Below are 22,074 nucleotides of genomic sequence, written 5' to 3' on the forward strand. Positions count from 1 at the left end.
GCTTCAGCTGAGTCTGAGTGGTTGTGATGCCACTATGAATGGATTTCTCATCACAAAAATTCAGTACGTGGTTGATGGTCTAACTTGGATGTCCACAGTCACATTTTGAAATGTTCCTCATGTTTCTTTTTATTTGCAACAAGTAACCACACCTTTCCTACATTCTTAACAAGTGATTAAGGGCTGCCTAGATTTCATGTGGAAGGTTTAAGCCTGGGACTTCACCACTGAGGTCAGATGCCAGGTTGCGGCTGGTGATATGCACCAAGGAGGTGAAATACTAAAAGTCAGGGCTTTCATCAGTTTGGTGGATGGCAAATGCATAGGCTTCCTTTCTGAGGTCCCTGTGGCTGTGGAGACAATAGACAATAGACAATAGACAATAGATGCAGGAGTAGGCCATTCTGCCCTTCGAGCCTGCACCGCCATTCAATATGATCATGGCTGATCATTCCTAATCAGTATCCTGTTCCAGCCTTATCTCCATACCCCTCCATACGCTTTGTTAGCTATCAGGTGCTGGTGTTCTTTGGGAAGGATGTTTTCCCTGTTGACATCAGAAGGTTCACAATGTGCTGGCATGAAAACTATTAAAGCCATCCTGGTCTCACTGTTCTAGAGGTAACCCCTCATGACTCAGATAGTATATATGTTCGGTGGCTCCTGATGACCATATAACCATGCAGTCCAATCTCACTTGCCTGCTCACTCCTCAACTGCATTAATGTACTTCTTCCCCAACCCAATAAATAACTACCCTTATGAACACAGCATTAAAAATAATTTGAGGCAGAAATTTTCACATTCAAATCTGAATCAATGATTCTTTGCAACTTGCCAGCTGAATTTTTGTTCCTGCCTCAATAAATGGAAAAAATACGTCACTATTTATGTTCTCTTATCTCAATGTGGAAATCTGAGGGAGAGCCCTTGAAAAGCCCTGACTTTGCTTCATTATTATTGCTGCATAACCACAGCCAGGCCATTGTTTCTACAGCCCTAGGATAACCAAACCTTTGCACCACCCATTGCATCAAATTCCATAATTGTATTTCTTTAATTTAGAAACTATTATAATAAATGTGTTTATTCTCAGTGCCAAGTAAGTTAATTATTTTCATTAAGAAAGATACTCTTAAATCTGGACCAGAAGAGACTAAATGATGGGGTCTAGAATTTTAAAAGTATGAAAAACTTGAAAAGAAGGCGTCATCTTTGTTACATACTTACCAAATCGCTTAGTATATAACATCTCTCCAAGGTTATGTGGGGCAAGGGAGTAGACTGCTAAAATGCCTTCATCTGGAAATCCACGCTGACTACTCGGAATGAATGCAGCCAGAAGCTGTCCGTCTGCTGAAATATCGCAGCTTGCATCATTGTAGATCTTGCAGTTTTGGACCAGGACGTTGACTGAGGCTGATGGTTGGGAAAACAGAGATATAAATGCAATGAAAAGACAAAATAGTTATGTCAAATAATTTTAAGTCAGTAAAAGCTTGATATTTTGAAAGGTGACGTACAGATTTTATGGAGCTTTAAAGCCATGAACTTGATGAAGTCTACTGAATTCAGAACAAAGGTCAGGAGCATAATAGCTTCTGCATTTGTTAACACTTTAAAAGTCACCAATGCACAAATTGAATAGGACCACTGTTTCACATTTTTAATCCAAATATCTAAAAACTGCTGCGATTGTCACTGCAGTGCATTATAAATTTGTAAGCTTTAAGGATAACACCTTTATAGATGTGGTCTCCCTGCATTTTAAGAATACACAGTGGGAGACAGAATGGGTGATCACCTGATAATCAAAAGGCTGTAGATAGGGCATTCAGAAACTGCCCAAGTGCATCTCACTTTTTAAACAGTCTTCAAAACTGAACAACATTTGAAGTGAAAGTTCATCTGGGGAGTACAGCCAGAAAAGTCCATGGCACCACAGCTGGCTTCATTACTCAGGAGGGCAAGGTGACAACAAGATGAGCAAATAATAACAGGTGATTTAACAGGGTACAAACAGATGTTCCTGCTGTCCCAGACTCAAATCTGGAAGGGTTTTTTGCCTCCGCTGTGCCAGGATCAAAGGTATCGCTATACACTGCAGAGAACTGTAAGTGAGAAGGGTAATGGTCAGTGGTCACAGTCTACATCTGGATTAGAATGGTGCTGGAAAAGAACAGCAGTTCAGGCAGCATCCGAGGAGCAGTAAAATTGACGTTTCGGGCAAAAGCCCTTCATCAGGAATATTCCTGATGAAGGGCTTTTGTCCGAAACGTCGATTTTACTGCTCCTCAGATGCTGCCTGAACTGCTGTGCTTTTCCAGCACCATTCTAATCTAGACTCTGGTTTCCAGCATCTGCAGTCATTGCTTTTACACAGTCTACATCTGGAACAATGATAATCTTATAAAGAGGGATGTAGTCCTTCATGCAAGATTTGGGGAGCTAGTATGAAATGACCAAAAATAGTAACACTTGAGAAATATACCATGTACAAAATAAGTACGGAAACTAAGGGATAGAAGAGATATCTACTCGGTTGGAGAGATGGTGTAAGGCTTTAGATTCTTAGGAAAATGGGATCCATTCTGGAGGAAGGTGTGACCTGTACAGGCTGAATCAAAACTAAACTGGAACCAATTTCTTTGCAAGGTGGTTAAGCAAGTGCCTTTGGAAAGTGTTTAAAATAACTTGGCAGGGTGAGAGACCCAGAAGGCAATTCTAGAGAGGAATATCAAACTGCAAAGAATACTGGAAGTGACAGGTAGGACTGGAGTATCAAATAATAAGGCAGTAGATAGGTTCAGCATGAAAGAGACCGATGCAGATAACCACATGAAAATATGTTGGTGTGGCAATAACACAGACCTAGCTCAATAAGGGTTGGGAAAGGTGTTAAATATTGTTGGATACAAAATGTTCAGGAAAGATTGAAAAGGAAGGAAAAAGAATGGGATGGCAGTGAGACTGACTCCTGACCTCATGACACAGGTCACTCATGGGCAAGAAACTTTCTAATAATTACCACGTACTCGCGCTATCTCATCTATGAATCACAGATGCTCCATATTAAACACTACTAGGAGGATGCACAGAGGATGGCAAGGCACAGAATGTACTCTGGTTGGAGAATTAGATGGTGACATCTTGCAAAATGTCAAGATTACAGAGGAGGAAGTGCTGGATGTCTTGAAATGGTTAAAGGAGGATAAATCCCCAGGACCTGATCAGGTGTACCCGAGAACTCTGTGGGAAGCTAGAGAAGTGATAGCTGGGCCTCTTGCTGAGATATTTGTATCATCGATAGTCACAGGTGAAGGGCCAGAAGACTGGAGGTTGGCAAACGTAGTGCCACTGTTTAAGAAGGACAGTAAAAGACAAGCCAGGGAACTCTAGACCGGCGAGCCTGACTTCGGTGGTGGGCAAGCTGTTGGAGGGAATCCTGAGGGACAGGATGTACATGTATTTGGAAAGGCAAGGACTGATTCGGGATAGTCAACATGGCTTTGTGCGTGGGAAATCATGTCTCACAAACTTGATTGAGTTTTTTGAAGAAGTAACAAAGAAGATTGATGAGGGCAGAGCAGTAGATGTGATTTATATGGACTTCAGTAAAGCGTTCGACAAGGTTCCCCATGGGAGACTGATTTGCAAGGTTAGATCTCATGGAATACAGGGAGAACTAGCCATTTGGATACAGAACTGGCTCAAAGGTAGAAGACAGAGGGTGGTGGTGGAGGGTTGTTTTTCAGACTGGAGACCTGTGACCAGTGGAGTGCCACAAGGATCGGTGCTGTGTCCACTACCTTTTGTCATTTACATAAATGATTTGGATGCGAGCATAAGAGGTACAGTTAGTAAGCTTGCAGATGACACCAAAATTGGAGGTGTAGTGGACAGTGAAGAGGGTTACCTCAGATTACAAAAGGATCTGGACCAGATGGGCCAATGGGCTGAGAAGTGGCAGATGGAGTTTAATTCAGATAAATGCAAGGTGCTGCATTTTGGGAAAGCAAATCTTAGCAAGACTTATATACTTAATGATAAGTCCTAGGGAATGTTGCTGAACAAAGAGACCTTGGAGTGCAGGTTCAAAGCTCCTTGTAAGTGGAGTCGCAGGTAGATAGGATAGTGAAGAAAGCGTTTGGTATGCTTTCCTTTATTGGTCAGAGTATTGAGTACAGGAGTTGGGAGGTCATGTTGCGGCTGTACAGGACATTGGTTAGACCACTGTTGGAATATTGCGTGCAATTCTGGTCTCCTTCTTGTTGGAAAGATGTTGTGAAATTTGAAAAGGTTCAGAAAAGATATACAAAGATGTTGCCAAGGTTGGAGGATCTGAGCTATAGGGAGAGGCTGAACAGGCTGAGGCTGTTTTCCCTCAAGCATCAGAGGCTGAGGGGGTGACCTTATAGAGGTTTACATAATTATGAGGGGCATGGATAGGCTAATAGGCAAAGTCTTTTCCCTGGGGTCGGGGAGTCCAGAACTAGAGGGCATCGATTTAGGGTGAGAGGGGAAAGATATAAAAGAGACCTAAGGGGCAACCTTTTCACGCAGAGGGTGGTACATGTATGGAATGAGCGGCCAGAGGTTGTGTTGGAGGCTGGTACAATTGCAACATTTAAGAGGCACTTGGATGGGTATATGAATAGGAAGGGTTTGGAGGGATATGGGCCGGGTCCTGGCAGGTGGGACTAGGTTGGGTTGAGATATCTGGTCGGCATGGACGGGTTGGACCGAAGGGTATGTTCCATGCTGTACATCACTATGACTCTAAGTGTAGTCAGCAATGGTGCTACTGCAGGTAGTTGGTCAAGTTTGAAAAGCCACAACTGTCATACTGGGTCTGAGGTGAGTGTGGATAGGACTAACATGAGGTAAAAATCTACTAACACTTTTGGGCCTGTCATATCGTCCTTGTGGAGGCCATCTTCGTAATGAGGATACCTGCTATTGTGTTTGTGGCATAACCACTGTGCTAAATAGAATAGAAATCAAACATGAACTCAAAATTGGATATCAGTGAACTACCTTTAGGCCATCAGCAGTAGGAAAATTATATTCAACTATAATCTATAATCTTATCGCCTAGCATATCCCATAGTACCGTTGCCATTGAGTCAAGAGATCAATTTTAGTTCAATGCAGAGTTTAGAAGGGCATGCAAGGAACAGTGTCAGACATATTTAAAACTGAGGTGTCAACTTGGCAAAGATACAACATAGGATTACTTGCGTGCCAAACAATGGAAGCAACATACAAAATATAGGGCACAGCAAATAACTAACCAACAGATCACACCGAAGTTCTGCATTGCTGCCATATCCAGTAGTAATTGGAGGAGGACAATTAAACAAATCACTGACTGATGAGGCTTCACAAGTATTCTCACTCCAATGAGAGCAGAGACCAGCCATTTACACAAAAGACAAGACTAAAGCTCTTGCATCCATCTCTTCACCTAGAACAGCGGAGTGTCTTCAATTAATTCATTTCACTCCAAGCATTATTAAGAAACAGTCAAAGATATTGGTTACTTCAAAGGCTATAGGCCCTAACAATATCATAATGATCATGCAGAAGATTTGTGCTCTGGAATTAACCATGTCCTCACTCTGCCTGTTCCAATACAGCTACAATACTTGGGCAATTTTTTTCAAATGTCCTGCCTACAAAAAGAAAGGCCAAATCCAACCCAGCCAATCACTGCCTCAACAGTTCACTCTTGATTATGAAAATTACTACAGAGGTAATGGATGGTGCTGCCAAGCAGTACCTGTCAAGGAGTAACCCGGTCACTGAAACACAGTCTGAATTCCAGCATGACCAGGCAGCTCCTGATCTCACTAGTCTAAACACTGAAAGAACAGCTGAATTCGAAAGGTGAGCTGAGTGTGTCTGTCCTTGATACCAGGACAGCATTTAACCAAGGAGCCCAAGTAAAACTAGAATCGATGCCTCTTTGCTGCTGGAGTCATACCTAACACGAAAGGAAGATAGCTGTGGATGTTGGGATTCAACCATTTCACATCCAGGACAACTTGCAGGATTTCCTCTGTGTACAATTCTGGTCCCAAGCATCTTCAGGTTTGCTTCGTCAATGACCTTCCCTCTATCATGAGGTAAGAAGTGGAGTTTTTTGCTCAAGGCTGTACAATGTTCAGCGCCACTTGCAATTCCTCAGATCCTGAAGCAGTCCATATCCATTGGCACCGATGCCTGGACCAGCATTCACAACATCCATACCGACAACAATGTATACTATCAGAAAGATTCAATGATGTAAACTTGCTCCAGGTCCACCAAAAGCAAATTTCAAACCTGCGATCTGTAGCATCTAGGATGAGGCTAACAATCCATTTCCTTTCCAAGTCTCACACTATCCTGACTTGAAACTATATCACCACTCCTTCACTAACATTGCATCAAAATCGTGGAACATGTTTCCAAACAGAACTGTACCTCAAGGATTGCCACTGTTTAAGAAAGCTGCCACCACCATCTTCTCCAGGACGCACAATAAATGCTGGCTTCACCCACAATGCTCACATCCAATGAATGAATGAATGAAGAAAAGCATTGCAAAGGAGAGTACTGAATGGGAAGGAGAGAACATCGTTTTGGTTGGGAAAAAAAAGTTGCTTAACGTAGAGTACACATCACCAATCAGTGAAGAAGCTGTCAAGAAGCCCTATCAAAACTGAAGTGAATGGAAATCAGGACAAACTCTCTACTGGCTGGAATCATACTTAGTACAAAGGAGAACAGTTGTTGAAGATCAATTGTTTCAGTCCCAGGATATCAAAGCAATCATTCCTTAGCGTAAATATTTCCTAATTAATCTGTTCAGCTATCTTATTACACACCTTTTGGGCAGGTAGAACTTGAACCCAAGCCTTCTGGCTCAGAGGTAGGAACGCTACCATTGCACGAGAAGAGCTCAGAGTTCCTGCTCCTTCATCATTGACCTTTCCTCTATCATTACGTCAGAAATGGAATGATCACTGATAATTCCACAATATTCAACACCATTGCCAACTTCTCAGATACTGAGACAACCTGTATCCATATGGAGGAAGACCTGGGTACCATCCAGGCTAGGGTTGACAACTGACAAGTAATAAAAGTGCCAGGCAATTACCACTCCTGAAAGATAATCTAACCATTACTCCTTGACAGAGAACTGCCATGATAAGATTACCTTCACCTTCTCAAGGGTAATTAGAGCTCAGCAATAAATATTAGCCCAAATCATTGTACTCTCATTCCATGCTGAATTAAAGAGGCTTTGCAAGAATGCTACGGAAAGGTGCAAAATTTAGAAAACAGTAGTGAGAACTGTCATCAACTTATACTGACAGTGATATTTTTGTTGTAAAGGGCAGGAGTGTAAAACCTCACTGCATATTTAGGAGAATTTTCTACTACAGTGTTTCCAGACTTTTGGAAGGTTTGAGATGTTTGAAGAATGATTGCCCTCTATCTCTCGCCAAGCTGCATACCCACATCAAAATAGATTTGCTCACTAACACTCAGCTTGGGCCATTCAGACCCTGACCTCTTTACAGGCTTTGGTCCAATGTGCACAATACAGCTCAACTCTAGATATGAAGAAAGCATGATTGCACTTGACATGAGGCAAAACTTGACATGAAGGATTCCCTAGCCTATGAAAATTGGCAGGAAAACACTCCACTGGTTGAATTTAGGCTGGCACAAAGAAGGGTGGGTGTAAGCTGTTAGAATTGAAAGTGTGGCACTGGAAAAGCACAGTAGGTCAGGCAGCATCTGAGGAGCAGCAGTGTCAACATTTTAGGCACACTCCCTTTCATCAGAAATGTGGAGGGGGTAGGGAGCAGAGAGATAAATAGGAGATGGGGTGGGACTGGGGGTAAGGTAGCTGGGAAGGTAATAGGTCAATGCAGGTGGGGGGGTGATTATGATAGATCTGTGAGGAGGGTGGAGCGGATAGGTGGGAGGGATGATGGACAGATAGGACAGGTCAAGAAGGTTGAATGGCTGGATCAGGTAAGAGGAGGGGGGAGGGGAGATGAGAAAACTGGTGAAGTCCATGTTGATATCTTGTGGTTGAACAGTCAAGTCGGAGGTTGAGACATTCTTCCTCTAGTTGTCAGGTGGCTAGGATTTGGCAATGGATGATGCCTAAGACTTGCATGTCTTGGGGGAATGGAAGTGGTCAGATATAGGACGGTGGGGTTGTTTGGTGCGTGTCCCCCAGAGATGTTCTGCAGTCCTTACTTTCTCCTCGTAAGTTATTAGAATCAACCATCTAAGTCCCAGGTTATAACTGCAGGAATACCTCAAGGTAATGCCCTAGGCCCAATCATCTTATCTCATCATAGGTGGGGATGGTCAATCATGATTGTGCAATGTTCATAATACCTCAGATACTGAAGAAGCAGTGTCCAAATACACTAAGACCTGAACCACACCCAGCACCATTTACACGAGGCAGTTATCATATCGAATAAGACCATTCAAAATCTTCCTGTGACTTTTAATGGCATTACCATCATTGACAGCAATATCCTGGGGTTATCACTAAACTGGACTAGCCAAATAAATAGTGACCGCAAGACACTAAAAGTTCTGTGGCCAAGTGACTGACCTCTGTCTCCAATGCCTGTCCACCATTTAAAAAGCACAAGTTAGTTGTCTGATGGAATATTCTCAACTTGCCTGAATGAGTGCAATTTCAACCACACTCCAGGAGCTCAACATTCTTATGGACAAAATAGCCTGCTTGATTAGTATCCCTGACATCACCTTCAATTTTCACTGCCTTCAAAGCTGACACAGTGACTAAACTGTATACCATCTACAATATGCACTTTCACTAAATCACTGAAGCTCCTTTTAACACCACCTTCCACACCCATGGTGCTGGAGTTATTCAGGGCTACATCCCACCTAGAGATGTACTGCACAGAAATAGACCCTTTGATCCAACTTGTCCATGCCGGCCAGATATCCTAAACTAATCTAGTCCCATTTGCCAACACCCGGCCCATACCTTTCTATACCCTTCCTCCTCATATACCCATCCAGGTGCTTTCTAAATGTTGTCATTGTACCAGCTTCCACCACCTCCTTTGGCAGCTCATTCTATACATGCACCACCCTATGTGGGGAAAAGCTGCCCTTTTGGTCCCTTTTAAATCTTTTCTTTCCCTCCCCTCTTACCTCTCTCTCTCTCTCTCTCCCCCCCCACCCCACACCATCCTGGCTCGAACTATATCAACGTTTCTTCACCATCACTGGGTAAAATCCTGAAACTCCCTTCTTAACGGCACTGTGTAGTACCATGGCTGCAATGGTTCCAGTGAACAGCTCACCACTACCTTCTCCAGAGTCATTGGGCCTAGGCAACAAATGCTAACCTAGTGAGCATCTCGCACATCTCATGAGCAAATTTTTTAAAACATTGTGCCCCAGAACACCCAGAGTAGCATATTAGTGACCTTTTGCTAGATCTCAGCTCACCAATTACACAAAACTAAGTGAGGGACCCTATTCTGAAATTGCAATGACACCTCTATATGTGCACTAATTCTGGCAATGGTGGAACAGACAGAAACCCTATTAAGGTATAGGACAATGGCTTAGAAGGCAGAGACCAACAAGGCACATGGCACATCCAAACACACAGTCATGACACGGAATAGGGCAGTCAGCTGTGAAGTGACTGGGGCCTCATGGAACAAGCACCATAGCTAGTTAGTGCAGACATATTGTCTCAATGACAAAGAAGACAGAGGTTACAATGAAACAGAAAATGCACGTAAATGACTGAAATCATTTAATACAATTTAGATCCATACCGAATATAGAAAAGTCAAAAAGAATTGAAAGAGTAACAGAAGAAAAAAAGAGACTAAATCAGAAGAACCTGGCAACGTTTATAAAAAGGAATTCAAAAGATTTTCTTGCGATAAAAACAGTAAAAGCTGATAAGACAGAAGGAATAGGACAATTAGGTATCATATAGGAGGATTTATGCCTGGTGGGAAATGGATGTAGGCCAAGGAGAAAAGAGTCTAACAATAAAAAGAGAGTTTGAAATTGATGGTGGCGATTTTGAATAGGCTGTCAGAACTTAAAGTTGATAAGGCACCATTACCAGTTGATGGGTTGGAGTGAGAGCTCCTTCACACCATACTAAAAATAAACTAGAGTGAAAAGTGCAATGGTCACTGGAAGTGTTCTCATCTTGTTAAAAACAATGACTGCAGATGCTGGAAACCAGATTCTGGATTAGTGGTGCTGGAAAAGCACAGTTCAGGCAGCATCAGAGGAGCAGTAAAATCTTCCTTGGCATCAGGCAAAAATGCCAGAGATCTGGAGGACTCAGAAAATGTTAAGCATTATTCCACAAAAATAATTATACAAATAAGCTCAGCAACTGCATATCAGTCAGCTCAACCTTGGAAGTAAGTTTTTAGAAACAATGATTCATGACAAAATTATTTGAGCAAATGCAATTTAATTGAAGACAGCCAAAACAGATTTGTTCTGGTAAAATTGTGTTCAACTAATTTCCTTGAGTTTTTTGATAAGGCTACAGAGAGGGTAAAGCTATTGATGCTGTCCCCTTCAAGGGCACCAAACCCGTGACCTTTACCACCTAGAAGGGCAAGAGCAATAGATACATGGGAACACCAACATTGCCAAGATCCCCCCCATGTCACATATCACCCTAAATTGGAACCATGTCACCGGATTGATATTCTGGAACTCAATTCTTAACAGCACTGAGGGTGGACCAACATCACACGTGGTTTTAAGAGTGCAACTCACCACCAACTTCACCAGTGCAAATAGGAATGAGCAATAAACATTGCTTTGCCATGGACACAAACATTTCATGAATTAATAAATAAATGTTAATGGATTTCTGAAAAGGCATGTCCAACAACTCATTTAACCCCAACTTCAAAAGGCTCAGGTCTATGAAAGTTCATTGTCTTAATTCTTGATTAGCGGTTTCTCTCTTGGCAGTTTCTGCTTAACCAGCTGCATATTGTTAGCATTTTACAGTAGAATGGGAATGTGAGACATTATGATGTGAATGGTGCCATCATGGTGGATGTCAGTTTACACCGTTAATCTGTGTTTGTACTTTGCCAAATCACTGCAGGAAAGTGCCAGTCCAAACATTTCTCCGCAGGGCTGTGTGGTTAAGTTATCACAAACTGGGTCCACAGTGACACAATGAGATGGGTCCCAATCTGTCCTTTTAGCTGCGGACAATTTGAAACACCAACGGAAAAAAATCAATTATTTTACAGGCCTAGCTTCAATTGAGAGTGTACACTTGGAATATATTATAACTCAATTAAAGAGATGCTTTTTTTTTCCAGCTGTCAGTTAATTACTTAGTCACACATTGCATAGAACACTTAGGTACAGGTAAGATATCTTTACATGCTCGATGACAATTGTACATAAGGCAAATCTAACAGTCTATGATTAAATAAAACACATTCACAACATTGCCTTGCAGGTTAAATACAAAATCATCCATATTTTCGCTTGAAAATACTTTACATATCATGAGTAAATATATGTAAATCCAAGGATTATTTTTCCAGTAACGAATACATTCAACATGTCAAACCACAGTAACATTCAAAGGGATTAAAGGAACAAGACACATTTTTTCAATCTGATGCACTGAATTTCATTCCAGTTAGTGGACATTGTAGATCAGTAAAAATCATTCTTTCACTTTGCTGGTTTGATGGCAAGGGGACTAAGAGGACTATAGTTGCCTGGAAACCAAATGAAATGCAGGATGGCTTTATTTAGAAAACGCCTTTTAAGCTGCAGCCTTATTCGGATTCAAAATTTCCGTCAAATATATTTGTACATCTGGCTTTTTAGATAATAAGCACACACTCCACAAATACTCTAACATCTGGGAAGAATAAAACTCTTAAGACAAAACAGGACATCACACCAGCAACCTGAAAATGCACAAGTTAGCAAGGTTCATTTTCACTAAAGCACATTATCTGCAACAATTACATTTTCTACTCATGTTGATGCCTCTGCATCAAAACATGACAAACTAAGACGACACGGAAGTGGCCCGCTCCCAGGTTTCTCTCACTGTTTTATAAATGGACATAATCAAACTCTTTGAAATGTTCCTGCGACTGATGAGTACCCCCTGTGAAAAAAAACACTCATCACAGACTTTCACATCATCTAAGATTGAAATGAAAGTGTGTAGAAATCTGAAGAATAATAACCACATCTATAGTTCCAACAAATTGATTCAGTATCTAGCGAGGAGATTAACTGACCAACATTACTGTCCCTAATTCAACATACTTCCCTAATTCTCAAAGAGGGAGGCTTGGAAGGTAAAATCTAAAACTTACACAGCAAACAATTCTTGACAAAACAACTTGCTTTTCAACTGGATGACTTAAACAACACACTGATCACTAATGATTACGGTCATCTTTTGGTACAATGAATCCAACTGTTTCAGTAGGGAATCAGCTGATTATGTCTTTGTCTCACCTCACCCCACTTATTACAACTATTAATTTGTTCTTTCAGTCCCTTGTCATGGTACAGTAAGAGGCAGCAGGCAAATGCTTATTTATAAACTTTGTCAGTGATATATCACGATGTGCCTAACTTTGGCTGTCAACTCTGATTAAATATATTCCTAGAGGTTTTACCACATGTCTTGCCCCCACACTCCAGCCATTAGGCAGCTGACACATCTATCCTTGATGCATTGCCTTCCTATGCCGACAGAAAGTAAATGATGCAACTGGATGATACTTGACAATGAGCCAAAAAGCTTTTTTACCCTCCACTGTCAATATTTGAATATCTGGTAAAGAGCAACGTTCAAAGAAAATGACAAAAACTTTTTTTTCATTGTCACTTTGATTTTTCTCCAGTGTGGGAAGCACCAGTGGAAATTGATACTCAATTCCTGTATACTTCAGGCCAATTCCAGACCTTTGGCACACCTAATAAGTTTACTGAAAATGGCAAAAGCTGTGCTTTGGTACATCTAAAGTTTTTACCACCAAGGTGCAATGCAGCATTGCACTGAAGCAATTGTCTCATTTCTTTGAGTTCATCTGAATAAGTGTCAAGTGAGATAAGGCCTTTCCCAAACTTTGACTGATTCTGTATGAGGGAAAATCATGTTAAATTACCAAATAGCTTGCTTTTTCACTTGTCCAGAAGCACCCAATATGGACAGCTGGGTCAATGAGGTAATCACATATCAAACAGAAGAATTATTTCCATGATCATATTATAATATAATTACTTTGGCAACTTACATGCCATGTCTCTGAAAGCTGATCAGAATGACTGTTTAATTGATCGATATGTAAATTGTCTAGCATTTTATCATTTTCTTGATATCCCCCTCAAAAATAATTGCTAATTTCTCAAAAAGAAACTTGAGAAATTAATCCTAATCACTGGGTATAGGGATTGATACTTTTTCTCTTCTGCCAATTCTGCATTACACAACAGTATTTAATTCAGTTCCTAAATGAATGTTAATTTATTACTAATTAATGTATGCTCGTGTTGAGAGTCCTATCACAAAGGTAAACTATCAGTTGACACTCCGAATACATTGCAATAAAACTGACAGCTTTGTTTTGATGCAGATTAGTGCACACAATGGTCAATATAAAACTGGAAACAAAATTTTAAATGAACATTTGAAAAATGCTTTTAGCTATTACAGAAAGCAGAAAGTTGCACTCTGAGAATGCTTACTTTTTCTGGACATGTTTCTTTTTACAAAATAATGGATTACTCTGATAGACTCCATAGAAAAACTGAACAGGGAAGGAGGCTGGAGGCAGCTTGGTTCCACTTGGCTACAACGTATGCAGAGCTCAGCTGTACTGCACGGCACACACGGTGATGTTAATGCAATCAGTGTAGATCACGGTTTTATGAAAAGTCCATAATCAGGATAACAATTAAAATCTGGATTAGGTTCACACTGAGGCTGTAATTCCAGATACAAGTTGGTAGGGGTACAGGATGGCATAATCAGCATCATTAATAAAATGAACAAGAATGTGGTGGGAAGAAAGAAAGAAAATATTAGAAAGCCAGATTTTGAAAATTATTAAAATTGTCTTTTGTTTTTTTATTCCCTACAAACTACGCTATTGAACCACACTACAAACAGCAAAGAGAAACATGAGCAATATTTTCTGCAGACCCAACCATTTGTGGCAATTGAGAATTTTATTACCTTAACAACCATTAAAAATAAAATGTATGGCTATAATATTAGTGTGATATATATTAGAAACATACCCTGGAGAGCAGTAAATGCTTGTTTATCTATATCTGAGCAATCGCTATTGCTTCCTGCCACGCTACTGGAATTTAAATTAAAGCTAATCATATCAATTACTTCAATTAACCTTAATTCTCCAACCACTGTGAACAATACACACAAAACAGATGGAATTTAATATTCTTAGCCACTTTCAGAAAACAGGGTGATAAAATGGCAGTTTCACACAGAAACACAAATTACATATGAAGCTAAACAAACATAAAATATAAGTCATGTATTAATCTGCACACAATTACCAATGTTGTACCCGTTTAGCAATAATCCTGTACAATGTTGTATAGCAAGACTCAACAACAAGCCATGGTTGAAAATTTAATTTATCAGACAGCGTAGCATTTCATTTGTGAACTCATTCTATTTCAAGCAGCTTTAACACTGGCCACAGAGAATTGCCACCTTCCAGTATACGGGTGTGTGCATTCAACAGCAACCACAAGATAAACTTGCCTGACCGAGTAAAACAGATGAAGAAAACTAAGTTCATAATTATCAGCTTGCCAGTATTTATTTAATCTGTTCAAAATATTTGTCCACTGCATCACATTTTCCTCTTCTGATGCAAGTGTTCCAAACCTTGAAGCCACTAGGCCTCCTTCACAAAATTAATCTTCTTCATGTACGTAATCGGGGGTTGACAGCAGAACAATTGGTGAGGACAAAAATGGTTCACCCAACAATGAGAGTAAAAAAACAGCTGCAATGTTCAGTCCAAAACAGACCACAGATCAGCTGGTAGACATCAGTTAGTAACCCCACACTGAATGCATTCAAGTTTCTGAATCAGCAGGGGACACCTTTACCATTAATTATGTGTTTAGTCAATGCCTTTAAGATTTATACTTTCTTTAATGACAAAAGTACAACAATTGACACAAATAGATCCAAATAGTTATCATGTGAATTTCACTATCCTTTCAGCACAGTAAATTAAATGAGAATATGAAGAAAATTAATCAGAAATAAGTTCCTGGTTTATTCCTTGGATCATTACAGCAGGCTTCTGATGGGCGGCACAGTGGCACAAAGGTTAACACTGCCGCCTCACAACACCTGGGACCTGGGTTCAATTCCACCCTTGGGCGATTGTGTGGAGTTTGCACATTCTCCTGTGGGTTTCTTCCAGGTGCTCTGGTTTCTTCCCACAATCCAAAGATATGCAAATCAGGTGGACTGGCTGACCAAAGTCCATTTTATATAACCTTTTTACAAAGATTCTTAACTTCAGTCTGATCGCTGTAAACATTTCTACATTTCAAACAACTGTGGAATCCCAAAAGCAATACTGAAAGTTACAGTACTAAGTAAAAATATTTGAATAATAGTTTCTCAATCAAAACTGCCCCGACCTAATTGAAAGGAATTGTAACATTTCCATAATTACCCACACACCTTCCAGAAAATAACACTACAATGTGGATCTCTTCTAGCCATACTGAATCAGTTTTAAAGATAAATAAGTCAAGAGGGAACTCAAAAAAGAGCAGACTTTTGCTACACTGTGTTCACTGACTGTTATTACAATTGTGCAGCTCTTCCTTGAGATTATTTTTCTTGCTGGTTGATGCTCTGCAAAAAGAAATATTTCACTTAAGAGCTTTCATTTCACAGAGATGGTTTCAGACCAGCTCATATTCAACAATCTGGTCTAACAACCCTGCTCACAAATTCAGAGCCAACACAAATTCCAACACAGCAGCTGAAGCAAACCATAACATTGTTAATGAAGGAAACTGCAATATTCTTAAAAAAAAATCTGCCCATTTTTTCAATGTTAATATGACCTTTAAAAAATTCTAGGATCGAGATCGTCACCAAAAAAAAAGGTTTAGCCTTGGGCCTTATTGTATCTGTATACCAAGTCTCATTGAAATCTGCCCATTAACTTTTAAGATATATTATTTTAAAACAAATAGGTTAACGGGGTAATAACAGTACACATTCACAACCTAGTGGTAGAGGTTTAAAAAAAAAAGGTAGTAGTCACTGGTCTCACTGTCATTTGTGCAAATTGTCTCATTTTCTTGCATTACCCCAAAGACTTTATTTTAGAAGCATTCTTCTGTTTTTGAGAATGCAAAAGATGCTACAAAACAGCAAGTTCTACTTTCCTTTCAATATGATGTCTAGGATAATTAAAGATCCTGAAATCCAATTCTGCAATATTAAGAAAGGCACAAGAACTTAAGATATTTACAATCCAGATTACGACGTGATCACAAATATATTCAATGAGCATTGCTAAATGTGATGGTGTACAGAGGCACTTGCTTTAAGTTAACTGAGACATTACAACTTCAAGAAACTGAAAAACATCAGAAATGATAACATGCAGTGCCAAATGTTTTTCATATCTCATTCAATTATAGATTTTTGAAAAGACTAGATGAATTTGATAACTTTCTGGAAGCTCTGGAAATGAGAGTTTATAATATACTTAAGAAACAGTAATTGTTTGATCTTTTAAAGAATGTACGTTCATTGCAAATGTACCAGTTTCGGTTTATCCTCCAATAATAGTTTTGCGCAGGGAAGCAGATGGTCAAATATCAGAAGCAATAAACAGGAAAAGTACTGTATTAACAACAAAACATAAGTTGGAAGGAACAATGAAGAGTTTGCTTATTTAAAGTGGAGTGCAACCCTGATTGTGAGATAAAATGTTCATACTATATATCCCTTCTGGAGAATTGATTACAGGGATGAACAGGAGTTTCACAATTTAAATAATCCACAGACAGCTATCACTTAAGGGCTCCTAAAAAAAATTCAATCTCAATGGAGTGTGACTTCTCAATCTAATCAGAACAGCGATGTGCCTTTTTCCAAGTCACGATAAACTGCATTGAAAGCTATTTCTGCCTATAACAGAAGTTGAAGAACCCAATAATATTGAATTTCTCTTCAGTCTGATACTGATTCCCAGTATGCATGCAAACATGCACAATTATTCAAACTATACCGGACACAAATCAAAATATCTGGTGTGTGTAAAATTTTAATCTGCTATTTAACAGGCAAACATTTCTCACGGATTTAAAATTATTCCCAATGTTAGGAGCGAAACAGAACAGCAATTTTCCTGTGGCAATTGAAAACATTCAAATACTTGTATGAAATAGATTACAAATGTCCATTTCCTAGTGTACTTCAACTGACACTACAGCACAATGTGTGTAAAATGATTAAACTTAATTGAATCACAGAAATAAATTTAAACCAGGGTTCATAAGATGAATCATTCCAGCAATTTCATGCTTTATAACTATTTCAGTGACTGCAGTGCTACAGTATTAAGACTGTCGGTACAAAAAATTATAGGACCCAGCTTTGTCAAAATGCCAGGAGTTAAAGATTTCTCCAGGGCACCAGGTTATCTTATTTTTAATAAATAAAACCAAAAGGATTAAGACTGAATGGCTGTGAAATGCAACATTTGATCCCACAGGCAATATTGCAAATTATTATTAGTCTCAAAATGCAACTGGTTCTGTCACAAAATGTTAGCAGTGCTAATATTGTATAAGCACAAGTGCCATGACAATGTGCTCTTTGTGGCAATAACAGTATTTCTTACAGGCTGCACTATTAGACAAGTAGAATGCTGGTCACACATATATTCTCAGTCAGGCTGTTTTCAATAAAGGGAGAAAGATAGTTCCAAACAAGGAGTTTGGGAATAAATGTATTATACACCTTGCAATAATATTTCCGATACCGGGCATGGGAAACAGGATGAATAATCCCATAAGATGGAATAAGAACAATTAACAACATTTAGGGACAAGAACTGAATATGGAATGTGATTTCAAGTTCCAATCGATACTGACAAAACAAACTCCACGTCAACACCTCTCTCAAATCCTCCAATGCTGGTTATCAGATTGCTAACTCAATGTTCCAGTTTTGGACGAGTCAACTTGCATTTTAGGGAAAAATTGACAAGACGAAAGCCATCCCACCACATAATAATTAAAATTCCCTCCACTTCACCGATTCAGGCTGTATTAGATCACGGGAAACCAGAGTATCCCATTCCACTCAGTCCAAGTTTCTATCCTATATTCTCTTCATCATTAAAGGCAGTAAAGGTTTGTAACACTGCCTGCTTTCTCTGCATCTTCTGCTGAAGCCCCCAACCACGTCATCATTTTAATCAGTTCCAATGTGCTTCTGGCTAATTGCTCACCTCCGACTCTTAATAAACTGGAGTCTGTAAATCTCTGTTGCTTGTGTCTAAACACGCACAATGTAAACTCAACAACTGTCCTTGCACTTGGTGGTCTTTATTATTCCTCACTTATTAAAACTTCAAAGTTTCATTTTCTCATCCTCGGGCTCAACTCACTCTATGGCCTTCAGTTTAATATCGCCAGCCCTATAACTCGCTGCATTCCTCCAACTCCATCTCTTTTGTATCATCATGGGCCATGCTTTCATTGGTCTAAATCCTAAGATTCAGAAGTCTCTCTTATGTCCTTCTGTTTTCCCCAACAATTGCCTCCTTATTCCTTTGGTCAGATTTTTCGTCATTCTTACTAATGCTGTTTCTTTAGTTTAGTGCAGTTTCTTTCCTTTAATTCAACTCCTATGAAACATTTAAAGAATCTTGTGGCTTCTTGATAGGTTGGACATGGAGAGACTGTTTCATCTTATGGAAGAATGGGGGAATCTAGACCATGGGCCACCTTTTTAAAAATTAAGGGTTGCCCATTTAAAACAGATGAGCCAGACATTTTTGTCACAAAGTCTTTCGAGTTGTCATCCTGAAAAAGTGATGAAAACAGAATCTTTGAATAGTTTAAGGAGAGAGAAAGCAATGGGACAAGAGGTTATCAGATGTAGGTGGGATTGTGGATGAGGATATAGTGTAATCAGATCAATCATCAACTTATTAAATGGAGGATCAGATTCAAAAGGCAGCTTTATCTGGCACTAAGTCAAGAGGATCTCCCAGATGTTTCCTTTCATTTCCTCATGGGATGCAAGCGCATTGGAAAAGTATAAGCTTTTGCATGTCCTTGATTGCTTGCAAAGAATGTGCATGTCTGCTTGATTCAGTTGGGATACCTGGTCGAGTTGGGCCGAAGGGTCTGTTTCTGTGCTGTACACCTCTATTACTGGGCAGGCTAGATGCAGGAAGAATGTTCCCAACTGTGGCACACCCATTGTCTTATAGAAACATGGAAAATTTGTGAAGGAGTTGGCCATTCAGCCCTTTAACCCTGCACCACCATTCAATATGATCACGCAATTTCAGTATCCCTCGTTCCCGCTTTCTCTCCATATTTCTTGATTCTTTTAGCCACGAGGGCCGCATCCACCACCCTCTTGAATATATCTAATGAATTGGCCTCGACAGCTTTCTGTGGGAAGAGAATTCACTGAGTGAACTCTCGGAGTGAAGAAATTCTTTCTCATCTCAGTCCTGAGTGGCTTTCCCTTATTCTTAGGCCATGACCTTGAATTCTGAACTTCCTCAACATTTTTCCTGCATCTAGCCTGCCCAGTCATAGAGATGTACAGCACGGAAATAGAACCTTCGGTCCAACTCATCCAGATATCCCAACCTAATCTAGCCCAATTATGAGATTCCCCCCTCATTCCTTTAAATTTTAACCAGTATATGTCCAGTTGATCCTGCCCTTCTTCAATCCTGCTAAACTGGGAATCAGTCTGGTGAACCTTCGCTGGACTCCCTCAACAGCAAGAATGAGTTTCCTCAGACTAGGAGACCAAAACTACACACAATATTCTTGGTATGGCCTCACCAAGATCCTGTATAAATGCAACAAGATATCCCCACTCCTATATTCAAATCCTCTTGTCAAGATTTTGACCCAGTGACTGGAAAGAAATATTTCCAAGAGTTCGATGATATATTTTCAAGTAAGAATGATGTGCAGATTATAGGGTAACCTACAGGTGTCTGTTGTTTTTGTTCTTTTTCTTCTTCTGAGTGGTAGATATTGCAAGTATGCAAGGACATTTGGTGAGTTCTAACATTGCACCTTCTAGGTAAGGTACATTGTTGCCGTTGTGAATCAATGGTGGAGGGAGCGAATGCTTACGGTGGTCAATGGGGTGCCTGTCAGGTGGAATCATTGTCTAAATGGCATCAAGCTTCTTGTTGTTGAAGCTGCACATAGCAAGTGGAGAGTATCCAATCAAATTCCTGAATTGTCCCTTGCAAATGGTGGACCAACTTCAGGAATTCGAAAGTTACTAATGACAGTATACCCAGTCGCTAACCTGCTCTTGGAACCATGGTATTTATGTGTTAATGCAGTTCAGTGGGTAAGGTTCAACATGATGAGTGCAAGGGATTTGACGGTGATCATGCTATCAAACACATCAAAGGTGAATGATAGAATTCTCTCTTGCTGGAGAGGTTTGGTACTTTGCGGTGTTAATATTGTTTGCAACTTAACAACCTAAGCATAAATGTTGGCCAGGTCTTGGTTGCAAATGTACACTCATTGGTTCAGTATCTGAGGACTTGTGAGCAATACTGACTATTGTGCAATCATTGGCAAACAGCCCCAGTTCTGAACTCGCATTGCAGGCAAGGTCATTGATGAAGCAGCTGAAGTTGTTAGGCTCAGGACACTACCATGAGGAACTCCTGCAATAATATCCCAGGACTGAGATGACTAGCCACAAAGACTTATAACTATCTTCCTTTGTGCTTAGTCTGACCACAATTTTCTTCATAATTGCTACTGAATTCAATTTTTCTAGGGCAGCTGAGGGGCTCTTCTTGAAATCATCACTGACATGACGAGCAAAATGAGCACCTTATGGGTTGTAACCAATAAGGCGTGACAAGGAGAGACTGGTATCTTTGAAATCATTGAAGCAATCAACACCTTTAGAAAAGGATGAAGATTAGAGATGACAATGTACAAGGGAAAATATGAAGTTAGAGTCAGTAGTAATGCCTTCTGACATAGCATCATTCTCTGCAGTTAATCAGCACAGAGCAAGGTACTCAGTTTCTTCGTGTTGGACAAGTTGGTGTTTGAGGGGGAGAGTGTAACAGCAATGGAAGAACATATTCCATAGCTTAGAATGGGCATGGAGTATGTATACATCAGAAATTCCTCAAATAAGTACCACATACAATGGGGGACAAAGAACAAAAAAAAGACATGAACCCTTTCATTTAAAAAAAGATTTACACAGGTTTAGTTACATGGTTGGTGCAAGCTACCCTTAAGTAAGAGAGGAGTTCTAATGGAAGCAGGCAACACACTTTGCTTTCATTACCGTACGATGTTACAGACATCAATCCCACAATGAAAGATATCTAAAGCTTTTAGTGCAAAAGAATTGAATCTAATTGTATGTCTTAAAAGGACAGCATTAATTTTCTGCCAAATTATTTCATGCATGAGCAAGAGGAAAGGATTTTTTGGTGAGCTCCAGTTAGAATATGTAAGCAGAGTTCTTTTAGGATGTTTAAATAAATATTCTCACCGCAGAAATATCTTGGTTATAATGTATTTTGGGCATGTTCTGGTAGCACAAATGACCTTTGATAAGAATGACTGGTTTTGTCACAGAAAACATGTATAAAAAGATTGCTTGTACATCAGGAACACATAATAACTCATTTTCGAGTGAACAAAAACTCCTTCAAGGATCTAAAAGTGCCTTAATTTAGCAAATGTTTCTCAAA

At 39.8% G+C, this 22,074-nt stretch overlaps 1 protein-coding gene across 5 annotated transcripts in view; it reads right to left on the reverse strand.

Moving 5' to 3' along the window:
• Window positions 1–22,074, reverse strand: part of LOC140493477 (activating molecule in BECN1-regulated autophagy protein 1-like) — a 389,583-nt gene that overhangs the window by 139,734 nt on the left and 227,775 nt on the right. For all 5 annotated transcript variants that reach the window (XM_072591949.1, XM_072591950.1, XM_072591951.1 and 2 more), the window contains one exon: window positions 1,231–1,419. In XM_072591949.1, coding sequence (XP_072448050.1) covers window positions 1,231–1,419 — 189 coding nt within the window. The remainder of the gene's footprint in view (window positions 1–1,230; window positions 1,420–22,074) is intronic.

Source organism: Chiloscyllium punctatum, chromosome 22 (assembly GCF_047496795.1).
Source record: "Chiloscyllium punctatum isolate Juve2018m chromosome 22, sChiPun1.3, whole genome shotgun sequence".
Lineage (NCBI taxonomy): Eukaryota > Metazoa > Chordata > Chondrichthyes > Orectolobiformes > Hemiscylliidae > Chiloscyllium > Chiloscyllium punctatum.